At 44.3% G+C, this 15,000-nt stretch overlaps 1 protein-coding gene across 4 annotated transcripts in view; it reads left to right on the top strand.

Annotated features, from left to right (window-relative positions):
• Nucleotides 1-10,225: 10,225 nt before the first annotated feature.
• Nucleotides 10,226-15,000, top strand: part of xrcc2 (X-ray repair complementing 2) — a 43,911-nt gene continuing 39,136 nt past the window's right edge. Inside the window, exons 1-4 of one of the 4 annotated variants that reach the window (XM_088322028.1) lie at nt 10,226-10,303; nt 10,462-10,543; nt 13,166-13,201; nt 13,584-13,736. In XM_088322028.1, coding sequence (XP_088178154.1) covers nt 10,283-10,303; nt 10,462-10,543; nt 13,166-13,201; nt 13,584-13,736 — 292 coding nt within the window. In that variant the 5' untranslated portion in view covers nt 10,226-10,282. Of the gene's footprint in view, nt 10,304-10,461; nt 10,714-13,165; nt 13,202-13,583; nt 13,737-15,000 lie in introns of all 4 variants that reach the window. The other 3 variants (XM_088322030.1, XM_088322029.1, XM_088322031.1) reach the window with 3 other exon arrangements.

Below are 15,000 nucleotides of genomic sequence, written 5' to 3'. Positions count from 1 at the left end.
CCATCAATTTTTTAGTATGTTTGAAAAAAAAGAAGCGAGTATCTATGTCAAGGTTAAAATTTTAAGATTTTATTAGGATGAAGTAAAGAACACACTCGTGAGTAAGAGATTAGGTTTTTAATAGGCCTTCTATCGGAGGCGCGTGCTTCCAAGGTCGGCTCAGGAAGGAATCACGCTCCCCCAATGGCTAGAGAATCATTTATTTAAAAAAACACAGGCATCGAAAAACAAATCTGATTGGTTCAGACTGTCAAGGTTGCCAATTGGCCCCGCTCGTGTTGCGCCAGCTGCGGCTCGTGGCCTGATTGGCTTCCCTCCTATTTAAACTCAGTGCTCTCACTTACCCTTTTTTAGTACGTCAACGAACCTCTGCACCCGCAAGTCAAGTACTTTTACTCTGTCCGGTATCCTGCTTGTGTATCCTGCCCGGTATCGATCCTGTCTGTCCCGTCTTTTCCGGTATCGCTCCAGTCTTCCCTGTATCAGCTCTTGTTTCTGGTATCCATCCCGTCTGTCTCGTCCTGTCTGATATCTGACTCCAGTATCTGTTATCGATCCCGTGTATCCCGTCCTGTCTGATATCTTGCTCCAGTCTTCAGTATACGGTATGGATCCCGTCTGTCTCGTCCTGTCTGATAGCTTGCTCTAGTCTCCAGGGTCCGGTATCGATGCTGTCTGTCTCGTCCTGTCTGATATCTGACTCCAGTATCTGGTATCAATCCCGTCTATCTCTTCCTGTATGATATCTTGCTCCAGTATCCGGTATCAATGCCGTCTAGCTCGCCCTGTCCGGTATCCATCCCGTCTGCCTGGTATCTGGTATCGATCTCGTCTGCCTCTGGCTTCCTGTTTTTCCGCGCCGGTCTTCTGTTTCACTTCTTCCGCCTAGCGATCGCAGAATCACTGGCATTTGTGTTCACGCACATGTCTGCACCATTCCCGTAAAATAAGGCTTGTGTGAAAACGTTACGCGTCTGGGTCCTCCATCTGTTTTTGTTCTGACATAGACAGAAATCACGTTTAAATGAAGTGAATAATGCTGGTCACTAATTGGCGTGTGAGCATAATAAATGAGCAGTAGGGAAAATGAAACATTGTAACTCAAAAGGTACAAGTCAAGTCGTGTTTATTTGTATAACCCTTAATCACAAAGAGTCTCGAAGGGCTGCACAGACCACAGATTATTGCAAACCACAAATGGAAATACAGGATGGTAGTCTTCCTACTGGGCACTTCTGCCTGACACGCCTCCTCCGGCACCTTTGGAATGCTCGTTTGTCCTGAACACTCGGGCCAGACTGGGTCATGAGCTGGGGACCACCGGTCATTGATGTTTCGCTCCTTTAACCCCAGGACATGTGCTGGTGGTGGAGTGATGGCTGGGAAATCTCCCTGCCAACCCCACTGATGCCCTAGGTGTTGCTTGAAGGCCCCCCGTTCCTGTCATTCCTCCGCAGCCACAGCCAGAGGCTGCCCTTTTCCGCCTCTTCTGACAGCTCTTTAGTTGCTCTCCGGTTGCCAGCTCCTATGAATCTAAGGTCTCTGAGTAGGCGGGAGGTTGAGGAGCCCACAAAACCTCTGCACCTCACCTCCACTCGGCATACTGTAGTTTTCCAGCCCGCCTCCCTGCACTTGGCTGCCAGTTCATCGTGCTTCGCCTGTTTCCTCTCGTATGCTACCTCGATTCCCGCCTCCCAAGGGACAGTGAGCTCAACCAGAGGACCACCTCGCTGGCTACAGACCACAGCACAATGTCTGGCCGCAATGATGTCTCGGCGATCTCCCTGGGGAACTGCAACTCCCTTTTGAGGTCAACTTTTACTCTCCATTCGCTGGCGGGCGAGAGTAGCCTTCCAAAGTGTAACGGGCGAGGGGCATTGGGGTTTTTGCGAACGTTGTAGCCAGCTCTTGCAAACTGGATGAGGTCGTTTGATGGAGGAGCTGGCTGACTGTTTGCCTTCTGTCTGCAACCTTCGACTACCTCTGCCAGCTTCTTTAGGACGGCATCGTGCCGCCACCTGTAGCGGCCTTGGGAAAGTGCTATCTTGCAGGTTGAGAGGATATGCTGAAGGCTCGCATTGATGGTACTACAGAGGGGGCTGATCTTATGAGTGCCAAACCACAGATGTAGATTTTAGGGGCAGGGTAGTGCGTTGTAGGTTGCCCGGATCAGAAAGCTGAGCCCGGCTTAAGGGATCTTCCACGACAAAGGCCTGTCCTTGACCCCTTCCCATGCTGTCCAAATGCCCTGTCTGCTCTGGGAAACTGCTTTGATGGTATGGCGTTCCTGCTCAGTCCTTATCACTTCCGTCCCCACCATCGCCTGGAAGCCTTTGACCAAAAGAGGGGCACGTCGTTCCAACCCTACTTGGACCCTGCCGACCACTTGGCGATGTTTTAACCTGCCGATTGCCTAGTCGACCTCTACTTCTGCCTCTCACCCTTTTCCGGTTAGAACTTTAGTGTCCGCTGATCTAACAAGATGATCGGAGGACTCTCTCTTTCTTGTATCCTAGGCTGATGGAATGTAGCGACAGTTGGAGTATGTTCCGACCAAAGAGGCCCACGTCTGAGAGGCATCTTGGCAGCCCAAGCCACTTCCTAATATAAGAGTTTGCCAGCCTATCCAGCTCACTCACCTTCAAAGGCCACATCACCTGATGGTACAGTATGTGCTGGTAACACCACACTTTGTATTTGCCTGGGAGCTGGCTCTGATCCTGGCTAGGCCATCCGCAAGCTGCTTCTTCACAGCCTCTGCCGCCTGCTTGTCTGAGAGGTTTGCTGTGTAGAAGCGCCCCAGGCTACGGATGGTTTGCTTTAATAGTAGTGGGATCTGCTCTCCTCCTCCAGTGAAGATGGTATGGTCGTCACTGATACCTTTCCTTAGGGACAGGCTTCAGGACACAGATGGCTTGATCTTCATTCTTGCCCAGCCTACAAGCTCATCAATATTCTTTAGCAGTCTTGATGTGCATGCTGCTGTCCCGAGAATGGTGGTGACATCATCCATGAAGGCTAGCAACGGTGGTAGCCTTGAGCCAGATGGCAGTTTCACTCCGCCAACCATCTTCCTAGCCGCGATGAGGATGATTTCGAACGCCGCGATGAACAGTATGGGAGAGATCAAACATCCCATTGCAATCCCCACTTCCTCACGTCCTGTAGTGAAGTCCTGGTGAGCACAGCACATCTGCAAGTCTGCAAAGTAATTGGCCACCATGCCGTTAATGCAGTCTGGTGTGTGGAAGAAGTCCAAGGCGAAGCTGATCAGCTGGTGCGGGACGGACCCGTACGCATTGGCAAGATATAGCCACACAACAAGGAGGTCGCACCTCTCTCTTCCTGCACTTTGTATTTGCTCCCAAATTATTGCCGAGCGCTCCACACACCCTGAAAATCCTGGGACGCCAGCCTTCTGGCAGATGGTGTCTATATACTTGTGAGGTAGCTGGTCAACCTCTTGGCCATCATGGAAAAAAAGATCTTTCCTTCCACGTTCAAAAGTGCAATGCTTCTGAATTGGCCGATTGTGTTCCTTTGGGATGAAGATCGTAACCGCTCTCTGCCACTCTGAAGGGATGATGTTCTTCTTCCATGCCACCTGCAGGAGTTTCCACAGGATTTTAAGGACCCCCGGGCAGTACCTGTACAGCTTGTATGATATGCCATTTGGGCCAGCGGCTGAGGCTCCTCTTGATTTCCGGACCACCTCCCTAACCTCGCTCAGTTTGGGGGGAGCAGTGTTGAAGGGGAAGACTGGGGGAGCTGGCTGGGGAACATACCCTGGGGATCCCAGCGGGATGGCTTTTCCTGGGTCGCTGAATTGTTCCCTTATAGCTCCTCAAGCTCTGCCTTTGAGATCTCCAGCTTTCCACTCTTTTTGTCTTCCAGCAGTTGTTTTGCATGCTTAGAAGGGTTCTTGAAAAAGTTGATTCTCTCCTTCTCCTTCCTCTTTCTGCGGCGGCAATTCCGTTCTGCTCTTCTCAAGTTGGTAAGGCTGCCCTTCACCTCCTCCCACAGTGACTTCAAGCCCTCTTTCTGTGCTTGTCTTGCCTTCCTCCATTGCTTTCGGAGTTGGTGCCGCCTCCACATCAATTGCTCAATCTCTCGTTCTCTCCTCCCTCTCTGCTTGGACGCTTCTCGTCGCTTCTCTTCCACCACCCCAAAACTGCTACTGCATTCCTCGTACAGGATGTCTCATAAGGTGTTAAGCTTTTTCTCTACCCGGCCACGGAGAGAATGCTCCATAGGTACGGTTATATCAGTGTCTGACTTCTCCCAAATTATAGACTCATTGGCTCTTGGCCACTTGATGGCTTGCCTTCGTCCCGGTTCTTTCTTGCCCTTGCTTTTGACTACTTGCTGGTTGTTGCTTGTTGATGTCCCGGGTGTGTTCCTGATTCCCATCTCTTTGGGGCCGCCCTCCACAACCTGCCCTTCCCCCTTTTGCCTTTCTTCAAAAGCACTGGATCCTTTTGCTCTGTGGTTTGAGACCTGGCTTTTGGTTCCTAGTGTCTGACCTGCTGATGCAGTGCACTGTTTCTGCTGATTCCCTGATGGACACCTCATCTTTCCTTAGTGGATTCGCAGACCCCTAAAAGGCGTTACCTTTTCCCACCCACACCTGCATTTCCTCAGTATTCTCAATTGTTTGTCAAATTCCATTCCAGTTGTTGCCGTGACGTCTGTTCGTTTTGGCCCTTCTTCCACCCCATCTCTCAGAGGGCCATCGGGTTGTTTTCCACAGACTATTATTACACCATTCCCTGACCTAAAACCTAAATGAGGACAAGGAAAAAAATCAAAAACCTCAACATGAGGAAAATGAAACCTTGAGAAGGGACCGCACAGGAGGTAATCCCCCTTCAAGGACAACCAGGCTCCAACGGATGTTGCAATAATAAATAATACACAGATATTGTCAACATAAAATATAGGTCATTCATATGCTATAGAATATAAGTGTGTTTTAAGCCTAGATATAAACAGTTCCACTGAGGTTGCAGGTCAAATCTCAGGGGGAAGAGCATTCCAAACCACTGGGGCTCGAATGGAGAACGCTCTCGAACTTGCGGATCTCTTCTTGGCTCTTGGGATCATTAGTAGACCAGCATTTTCAGAGCGAAGGCTCCAGACCGGGCCATCGGGGGAAATTAAATCAGAAAGATATGAGGGAGCAAGTCCATGCATGATTTTCTCTAATACCAGCAGAACTTTAAAATCACATCTTAACAGGGAGCTAATGCAGGTTAGGTAAAATCGGGGTAATGTGATCAAACTTTCTTGTCTTAGTTAAAAGACTCGCTGCAGCATTTTGTACCAGCTAAAGGCTCTAGATTTTGGACTATGGGAGACCGAAGAGTAGTGCATTACAGTCATCAAGACGGGAGGTAACAAATGCATGATTTATAATCCCCATATCCGGCTGAGACAGCATAGGGCCAATTTTAGCAATATTGCGAAGATGGAAAAAAGCTGTTCTAGTAATATTAACGTGTGTTTGAAAGGACAGATTAGGGTCAAATATGACACCTACATTTTTGACTGAGTCACTCTGGGTGTTATTACATTTATCAATGTTCAGAGCAGTTTTTGAGAACAAGTCACGGCATTTAGATGGACCAATTACTAACCTTTTGTTTCTTTCGGAGTTTTATTTCAGTGAAGCAGGCTTCCAAATTTCCACAATTTAGTGTGGCAGATTCCTCCATCGGAAGATATAGTTTAGCGTCATCTGCGTAGCAATGGAAACTGATATTATACTTGCGAATAATATCTCCTAATGGAATGCCAAATAGAAGGGGGGCAAGTACTGAACCTTGCGGAACACCACAGGTAACACTAAAGGGCTGAGATATGATTTCACCATATTTAACACAGTGCATCCTATCAAAGAGGTAGGATCTAGGAGGACGGTTCCTGGGAGACACATCCATTTTTCCAACCGTTCTGGTAAGACATTATGGTCCACAGTGTCAAAGGCAGCACTAATGTCCAGCAGCAGCTGGAGTGATGAAGCACTCCGGTGCATTGCCATTAGAAGATCATTGGTTGCCCTAATCAGGGCTGTCTCAGTAGAGTGGTTAGTCCTGAATCCTGATTGCATTGATTCAAAAAGATTGTTCTCGGATATAAAATCATTTAGCTGCTGTGCCACAAGTCAGGCCCGAGTGTTTCAAGTACTTTAGAAAGAAATAGTAGGTTTGACACAGGTCTATATTACATACGTATTTATCACCTGTTTAAATGACAGATCACTAAATCGGGAAAAAAATCCCTGGACAGCCACCATGTCGCGCATCTATAATTTTCAGACTTTTAATATGTGACGTATTTACATGGTCTTTAGAAATCTCTTCCCGTATCCGTTGAATCTTCTTATTAAAGAAGACCATAAAGTCATGGGCTGAATGAGTAGAACTATTTGGAATAATCTGTTGCTTAGTTAGCGATACTATAGTGCTAAAAAGGATTTTGCGGTTATTCTTTTGTGCTGCTGATTTTGCAGGGGCAAGGGCTGCTTTATACTTGTCACACCAGGTTTGACGGAAAACCTCAAGCTTGGTAGCGCGCCATTTTCTTTCAGATTTCCTGCAGTCTTGTTTAAGCAATCTAGTTTCATCAGTAAACCAAGGCGTGAGTCTTTTAGTGATTTAAGCCGTAGGGGCGCTACGGAATCCAGGAACTAGCCAGGGTAGCATTCAACTCATTTATGAGTGAGTCAATAGAGCCTTTGTATAAAGGAAATGACGCGACTACTCCTGAAAGAAAATCAGAGAGCTCTGAAGCTATGCCAGTGCTGTCAGAACCAGAACAGATACAGGACCCAATTGCGTGACGTTTTCACACAAGCTTTTTATATTATGGGAAATGGGGAGTCATGCACGTTAGGAAGCCGGTCTGGCGTGGAAGGACAGGACGCCAGAGACCGACGAGATCGATAACGAATCAGGGTAACGAAAATAAACAGGAGAAACTAGACGGGAACCAAAACTGGACAAACTAACCAACAGGACAAGAAAGGAACAGAAAACAAAACTGGAACCCGAAATTAAAAAGTACAAAAATAAACTGGAACAATAACGGACTGCAGATATCACAGGAAAACAAAACAGAACCCACATCTTGTGGGGCAGAAGTCCGTTGACGAGCTGACACTGAAGCAAGAGAGCGCTGAGCTTTATATACACAGAAAGTCAATCTCTAAACGAGCCGCAGCTGGCACAACACGGGCGGGGCACCATGGCAACCGTGACACACAAGGGCAGGGCCAATTGGGCACCACGGCAACCGTGACATACACGGGCGCGGCCAAGTGGGCGCCATGGAGACCATGACACACACGGGCACGGCCAAGTGAGCGCCATGGCAACCATGACAAGTGCAAATATTGTGGCCGCTAAATCATTTAATTTCTTTAATACAACATTGTGCGGCACAGTTCATGTCATGGGAACCTCCTGCGTGGGTTCAAATCCAGCTCCAGACTTCCTGTGCGGAGTTTGTATGTTCTCCCCGTGCTTGCGTGGGTTTCCTCCGGGCACTCCGGTTTCCTCCCACGTTCCAAAAACATGCATTTCAGGTGAATTGGCCGGTCCAAATTGTCCCTAGGTGTGAATGAGTGAATGAGTTGTCTGTCCCTGTGTGCCCTGCGATTGGCTGGCAACCAGTTGAGGGTGTCCCCTGCCCAATGCCCGGAGATGGCTGGGATGGGCTACAGCCCTTGATTTTTTTGATTAATAGTTAGCGGACCCCAAGAGGATACAATTGTAGCAAGAATCCAAACAGCACCTGGAAGGAATCTTTGGCGTTAAGGTACTTATGAGGATAATATCATACAAAGGCACATTCAAACTCATCGAACTATACCTACTGTAGGTCATTTCTATCAAAAGTTATGATCTTTTGTAAATAAAGAAAAACAAAGTGCATTCGCTGGATGATAAGGGACAGTAATTATGCAAAATCACTGAGGTTCAGCCTGCAGACTGAACAAGTTTGTACCAGGAATGAGACATTAGAATTTTGCAACATGTTCTGTCCATCTATAACTGGGTCTCCACCCCTTTTCAAGCTGAGAGCTACTTTTGTTCCCTAATTAGCGCAAAGAGCACCAGTTTTATATGCTTTTCACAAATAACAACTTATCATGTTATTACTATGTTGGAACTGTGCAATAACCAGGTTAATTATTGGAAGTAGTCTCCTTCAACCACAGTCTTGGTCAACCACTGAAAAAAACTTTGATTGGAAAATTACAATTACCAAACCCGGATGTGAAATTTTCATTACAGGTCTAGGGGCACGTTAACTGACCTTAGGGGCCCCAGGTCTAGAAATATGCCGCAGACTTTAAGATTTTTACCTTGGCGTTGCGTACCCGGCGACTAGGTTTAGGTTCCGACGGTGGTCAGATCATGATGCCACAGAGGAAGCACACAGGCAGCAGACTAAGGTGGGACACTGTTGGGGTCCGGTAAAAGACGGGCCGACACAAGGAAACTCGCAAGCTGCCGACAAGAAGATTAGCGCCAAAGCGGAGAGATTGAGCCCAAAACATTGCGCTTTGACGGAGCGCAAAATAAGTACAGTAAGAATGAAAAAACATAATACTACAAAATAAATATAAATGTTTTGAGTCTAAATTGTTTTACTGATCTGGCCTGTGTGAGAGACAAAATAAGTTTGGCACCCCTGCTTTAATGTTTCAAAATAGAGGTTCTATAAGTTTTATTAATGTGATTTTTTTTGAATGTGTGCTTTTTCATGTTATGTAGTGAATTGTGATGCATGGCAAAAATTGGTCAGATGCCCTTCTGAAGGAAATCAAACATGCAGACTGGAGATGAAAAGAGGCTTGGTTGACTCAGCTCAAGTTGGTTGTTTCTAGTTGAAATTATGCCGTTCCTCAAAAAGGTGGCAAAGAGATGATAATTTTTGTTGGCCTCCTCTAAAACAAATCAGGTGGTCTTTTCTAGATTTATTTATCTCCACACTTAAATCGGATAACAAGTCTACATATCTCAGTTCGGTGCCAAGATTCTGAACCCATTTGACACTAAATTTTGAGGGAGGAAGTCTGCCCCCTAGTGTGTTCGCCTCAGACCTCACATTTAGATTCATAGCTGTCAGTTAAAGCCCCAATGTGTAATATTTAACCACTAGATAGCACTGTGTTGTCTGGTAGAAGCGAGAGCCAGTGATCCACGGTAGAGCGTGGCGGCAGAACGGCAGAAGATAATGGCGCCGACCTAAGTGAGAATTCCACAGTGAAAAAGAAATATACATTTTTCGACATATGATTTTTTTTTGATTACCGGTAACTTTGAAATGATAGTTCATGTAGTTTGGGCTAATATTCAAATAATCGTGTTGGTTTTTATTTACTGGATTAAAGGTTTTTTTTTTTTACCCTCCTAGTGGCACTAAATATTACACACTGTCCCTTTTTATAAAATACACCTTAATTGACAATATTAGTAGTATTTAAGTAAATTGTTTCAAATGTCACTTCCATTTCTTGTAATCTTTTTTTTTAAACTTGTACTTCGGACGTAATGTTATTATTTTAAAGATATAGATTTTAAGCAAATAGTTCACACATCAGGGACTGCATGAAACAATTTTGGGATACACTTCAGAACGTCTGCGATTGGCTGGCAACCAGTTCAGGGTGTCCCCTGCCCACTGCCCGGAGATGGCTGGGATGGGCTCCAGCCCCCCCGCGACCCTAATGAGGATAAGCGGTACGGCTGATGAGATGAGATGAGATGAGATGAGACTTCAGAACGTTAGTTCAGGTACAATGTTACCTACTTAATTATTCTTTTTTTCCCTTTATCACAATGACTGCAAAGTTAGAAAACTACACTTCCCATAGTTATTCAATTAAAATGTTCATGTTCTGTTAATAAAAATAGGTAAAATTATGTAAAGCACAATTTGATTGTGCAGCAGTTTCAAATTATATTAATTTAATTATCTAATGAATCATTTAAAATTGACTTAAACTGCGACATAAAAATGTTAAATTAATTGTTTTCTACCCAAAAAAAAAGATTTTACAAATGTATATTAATATGCCTAAAAGTGGTGCACAGGATGGACAGGAAAATAGTTCCAAGTAATGGGGTTTTCCCCCTCCATTTAATAAATTTATTTTACTTTTAAATGACGACTTTATATTTTCTTGTCTATACTTTTCCACCTTGGGCCAGCAGAGGGCAAACGTTGCAAATGAACGCTACCGAAGAAGAAAGAAACGGGAAATTACATTATTATGACGGAAAGTGGCGCGCAGGTAAGAAGGCCAGAAAATGAAGTTATTTAGTTTAGTTTATTTATTTTTCTCAGCTTGAAATTTTTCTCGAAAATAATCAAATAATAATCAAAGTCACTCAATGTCAGTTTAATTTTCTAATGCTGTCTTTGAGTGCTTCCATCTGTTTTTATGTCCAGCTGTTTGCTCGTCTCGATGGGTGCCAAAGTGTTGCTGACATCGAACATCGCCTCTTTCCGCAAAACGCACAACCCGGACCTGGTCAGTCAAACACAAGACATAAAAAAAAACCTGGAATCGGCCGAAAAAGATGACTGAATAGCAAGTTTGCTAAAGTCTGTATTTGTAAATATTTTACTCTCCTGGATTTACTACACCCACGGTTGTAAGAAGACCATGGTTGCGTATCATTATTGAACGTGAGAACTTAGGTGAGCTATGCGGCTTTATATTTTCCCGGTATCTTGTTTTAGAACGATCTTGATGTTGCTGTGATGAGTTGAGTGAATTAAACTCAATTCCAAGTGTTTATTGTCATATGCACAGTAAAGTTGCGAGCGAAAAAGAAACTAAGGAATGGTTGGCATTTCTTAAATCCCAAAACTTTAACCTTCCGAATGATATTTGAAATGATGCGTTTGAGTTACATCATACGGACACCGCATCCGCACGTGTCTACGACACGTATTTGCTTCTCTGCAAGCTTTGGGAATGTTAAGGGCGTAATAAGTTTGACTGAATCATCTGACTGTTTTGTCGACGTTCCCATTGTAGCGCCTTATAATCTGGTGCGCCTTATCTAGATATAGGACCAAAAACAATTTTTTGGGGGTGCGCCCTATAACCTGGTGCGCCCTATAGTGCGGAAAATACGGTATATATATTTATATATGAATATGTATATATATGTGTATATGTATGTATTTTAATATATATATATATATATATATATATATATATAGGGATCAGAATTTTCCGCGGATTTCCGCTGTTTTTGAACCCCAAAGGTCATTCCCGTAAATCGTCTAAATTCGATGAGAAAATATTTTGGGGGGGTGAGGTATGATACGTGACTGTATCATCACCCCAAGTTAGCAGTTAGAGATCGCGAGAAAAATCGGCAAAAAGAAGCGCAGCGCATTAGATCTATAACACACAACAAATAGATCGACTCCTACCATTGGTCGATAGGTTCGCTGATAACCAATCAGCGGAGCTTTTGTTCAGAGCATTGGCTTTCTCAAACATGGCGCTCCTTCCGGTCTTTTCAAACGGTGAAATGAGTGTTTGAAAAAGTAAATATGAAAATACTAAGAAAAGAAGACGAGGCTTTTGTCTCCGAGATTGATAAAGGAATCAAGAATAAATTTAAGTGGTCATGGTTGGAGAAGATATATATGTGTATATATATACATATATATGTATGAATGTGTGTGTGTGTGTATATATATATATATATATATATATATACTCTCACACACACACACACAGTATAAGCACACCTAAAACCACACACCCACATTGCATATTACCCTATTTTTATTACAGTGTGTATTTAACCAGCTCAGTAGCCTAGATGGTAAGGCGCCCGCTTTGAGACTGGGAGGTCGGTGGTTCGCGCCCCGGCCGAGTCATTCCTAAGACTTAAAAAGTGGTCGGCGGCGCCCTCTGTTGGCTGCGGCTGCATCGGCTCGCAACAACGGGTCAGGTGCAATCGACATTTCGTTCTGTGTACATTGTTACACAGAATGACAATACAAGGAAATTATTATATTATTATTATTATTATTTTATGTAGCACTGTTTAAATACTCTATATCAACACGTTACATTAGGTATTTATGTATTATATATTGTTTTATCTTCAACACAAGGATACTGCTGGAAGTGTGAATTTCCCTACGGGGATGAATGAAGTATTTATCTATCGATCTATCTCCATCTATCTAATTAGCCAGTCCAAATTGCCCCTAGGTGTGAATGAGCGAGCGAATTGTCTGTACCTGTGTGCCCTGCGACTTGCTGGCAACCAGTTCAGGGTGTCCACTGCCCACTGCCTGAAGATAGCTGGGATGGGCTCCAGCACCCCCGCGACCTTACTGAGGATAAGCGGTGCAGACAATGGATGGATATACGTATACATATATGCATATATTTATGGATATATATATATATATATATATATATATATATATATATATATACACACACTTGTGTGCATTTTTCGTTGTTGTTAAGCTATTTGACAAGTCATGTCATGTTTAATTGTATCGCCCTTAATCACAAAGAGTCTCAAAGGCTGCACAGACCACAGATTATTGCAAACTGCAGACTCTTATTACACCATCCCCTGATCTAAAACATACATTATGGCATGGAAAAACCCCAAAACTTCAACATGAGGAAAATGACGATACCTTGAGAAGGGACCGCACATGAGGTAATCCCCCTTCCAGGATGACCAGGCTGCAATGGATGTTGCAAAAACAAATAATACACAGATATTGTCAACATAAAATATCCATCCATCCAGCCAGCCATCCATCCATTATCTGCACCGCTTATCCTCAGTAGAGTTGATGGGGTGCTGGAGCCCAACCCAGCTATTTTCGGGCAGTGGGCAGGGCACGCCCTGAACTGGTTGCCAGCCAATCGCAGGGCACACAGGGACAGACAATTCGCTCGCTCAGCCTCACCTAGGGATAATTTGGACCGGCCAATTAACCTAACATGCATTTTTTTTTTTTTCTATATAATCATTCATTGAAGCCCTTGTGTGATGTATGATTTATGATGTCTTTTGAATGTCGTTTGACACATCTAACTTGGCGGCAAATTCAGTTGTCAATAAGGCTTAGCAAAGACGTTTGGTATTTTTGTCAGGTGCGGTGGTGGAGTTATACGGGATGGAGGGGACAGGTGAGTTGAAGCCGTGTGTAATACCTTTAGTGGTGTAAAATTAGACTTGAACATAATCCCGGTTCTTTTATCTCGTATGCTGGCTGTTATTTCTAGTACATTTAGGAGACGGCATAATCTTTTGAACCATTTAGTTTGTCCCGAGTCTTATACTGTCTTAACTGCCCCCCACATTCGGGCAGAAACTTTACCATTGTGTCAATGTGAAACCCAATGGTCTTAACTCGTTCAAACAGGATAATGCGTGAAAGAGTGCGCATAGATAGTAATACGCCAATCTAGGACAGATCACAGCAACGTAGCAGGACAGCTCAAGTCTTATATCTAATATCCGAGAGGCCTAAACAGTGAATCTCAGTGAACGGTGTGACACCTTTTACAGGTAAGACCGAGCTCCTCTATCACTTCCTGTGCCGAGCCGTTCTTCCCAATGATGCTGGTGGTTTGGAGCTTGCCGTGCTCTTCATCGATACCGATTACAGTCTGGACATGTTGAGACTTGTCACTATCTTGGATGCCAGGCTTACCGCTGCCGGTATGTGAACTGTGACTACATTTAAATGCACGCAATAATCAGATATGAAACGGAATTTTGCAAAAATATTCAGCGCTCCATTATCCCCTATTCCAGTTTGCTGCGAGGTAGGAGTGGCAGAGCGCATGTATATCTGTACGCGTGGTCCGCTGCGTGCCGTAAGAGGCGACTAAAGTGGAGGGAGCAAGGGGATCCTCTCTCTATCTCTTCTCCCTAAGAGACTGCCAGGCAAAGAAAGGGGGGTCAGAGACCGAAAGGTCCCGCAAACCCTAGTTATAGTTTCACTAAATGTGAGAGGATGTGAAAGTAAAGCGACCAACTGGAAGAAAGAGCAGATTGATAGCATAATGACTAAAGAGAAGGTTGATGTGTTAGCATTGAGTGGAATAAAGATGAAAGGAAAGGGTGAATTACAGTTACGGGTGGACATGCTAGAGAAGTGGCTGTGCTTGTGAGTGAGAAAGCAAAGGAAAAACTGATGGAGTGGAAAGAGATGTCTTCAAGATTTATTTGGGTGCGATTGAAGTGGGGTGTAGAAGTATGGATGTTTATAAGTGCATATGATCTTGGTTAAGAAAGAAGTGCTGAGGGGTTCTGGAAGGATTTTTCCAAATGTGTGGCAAGTGCAAAAGAGGGATGGGTAGATGTGGAGTACCAAGAAGAAACGAGCGTGGGAAGAAATTGATTGAGTTGTGTTGAAAATGAGTTTGTGATTGCAAATACACTGTTTAAAAAGAGGGACATGAATAAGTGTACTTTTGTCAGAGTGGATAGTGGTGAGCTGGTGGACAGAGCACTGATGGATTATGTAGTAGTTAGGGAAGTAGATTGTTGGATGTGCATGTTTACAGAAGTGAAATGAGTGGTATGTCTGATCATTTTTATGTGTAAGGAAAACTGAGGATAGATGGATCGTAGAGGGCTAGTGCGTTTGTATAAAGACCCTGAAATGGCTCCTATTAAGAGACACGCTTACAACGCAGAGTTTAAACTCAAGGCGATCAGTCACGCAGTAGAACACGGAAATAGAGCAGCAGCAAGAGAGTTTAACATTAATGAATCGATGGTACGGAAGTGGAGGAAGCATGAGGATGAGCTGCGCCAAGTAAAGAAGACTAAACAAAGTTTCCGTGGCAATAAAGCGAGATGGCCACAGTTAGAGGACACACTTGAACAGTGGGTTGTTGAACAAAGAGCAGCTAGTAGAAGTGTCAGTACAATCACTATTCGATTTAAGGCAACAGCGCTGGCAAGGGAACTCAAT

This window comes from Urocampus carinirostris, chromosome 18 (assembly GCF_059441175.1).
Source record: "Urocampus carinirostris isolate Australia breed hairy pipefish chromosome 18, RoL_Ucar_1.0, whole genome shotgun sequence".
NCBI lineage: Eukaryota > Metazoa > Chordata > Actinopteri > Syngnathiformes > Syngnathidae > Urocampus > Urocampus carinirostris.
Note: the sequence above shows the minus strand (reverse complement) of the source record. Positions and strands in the feature narration are given on the sequence as shown.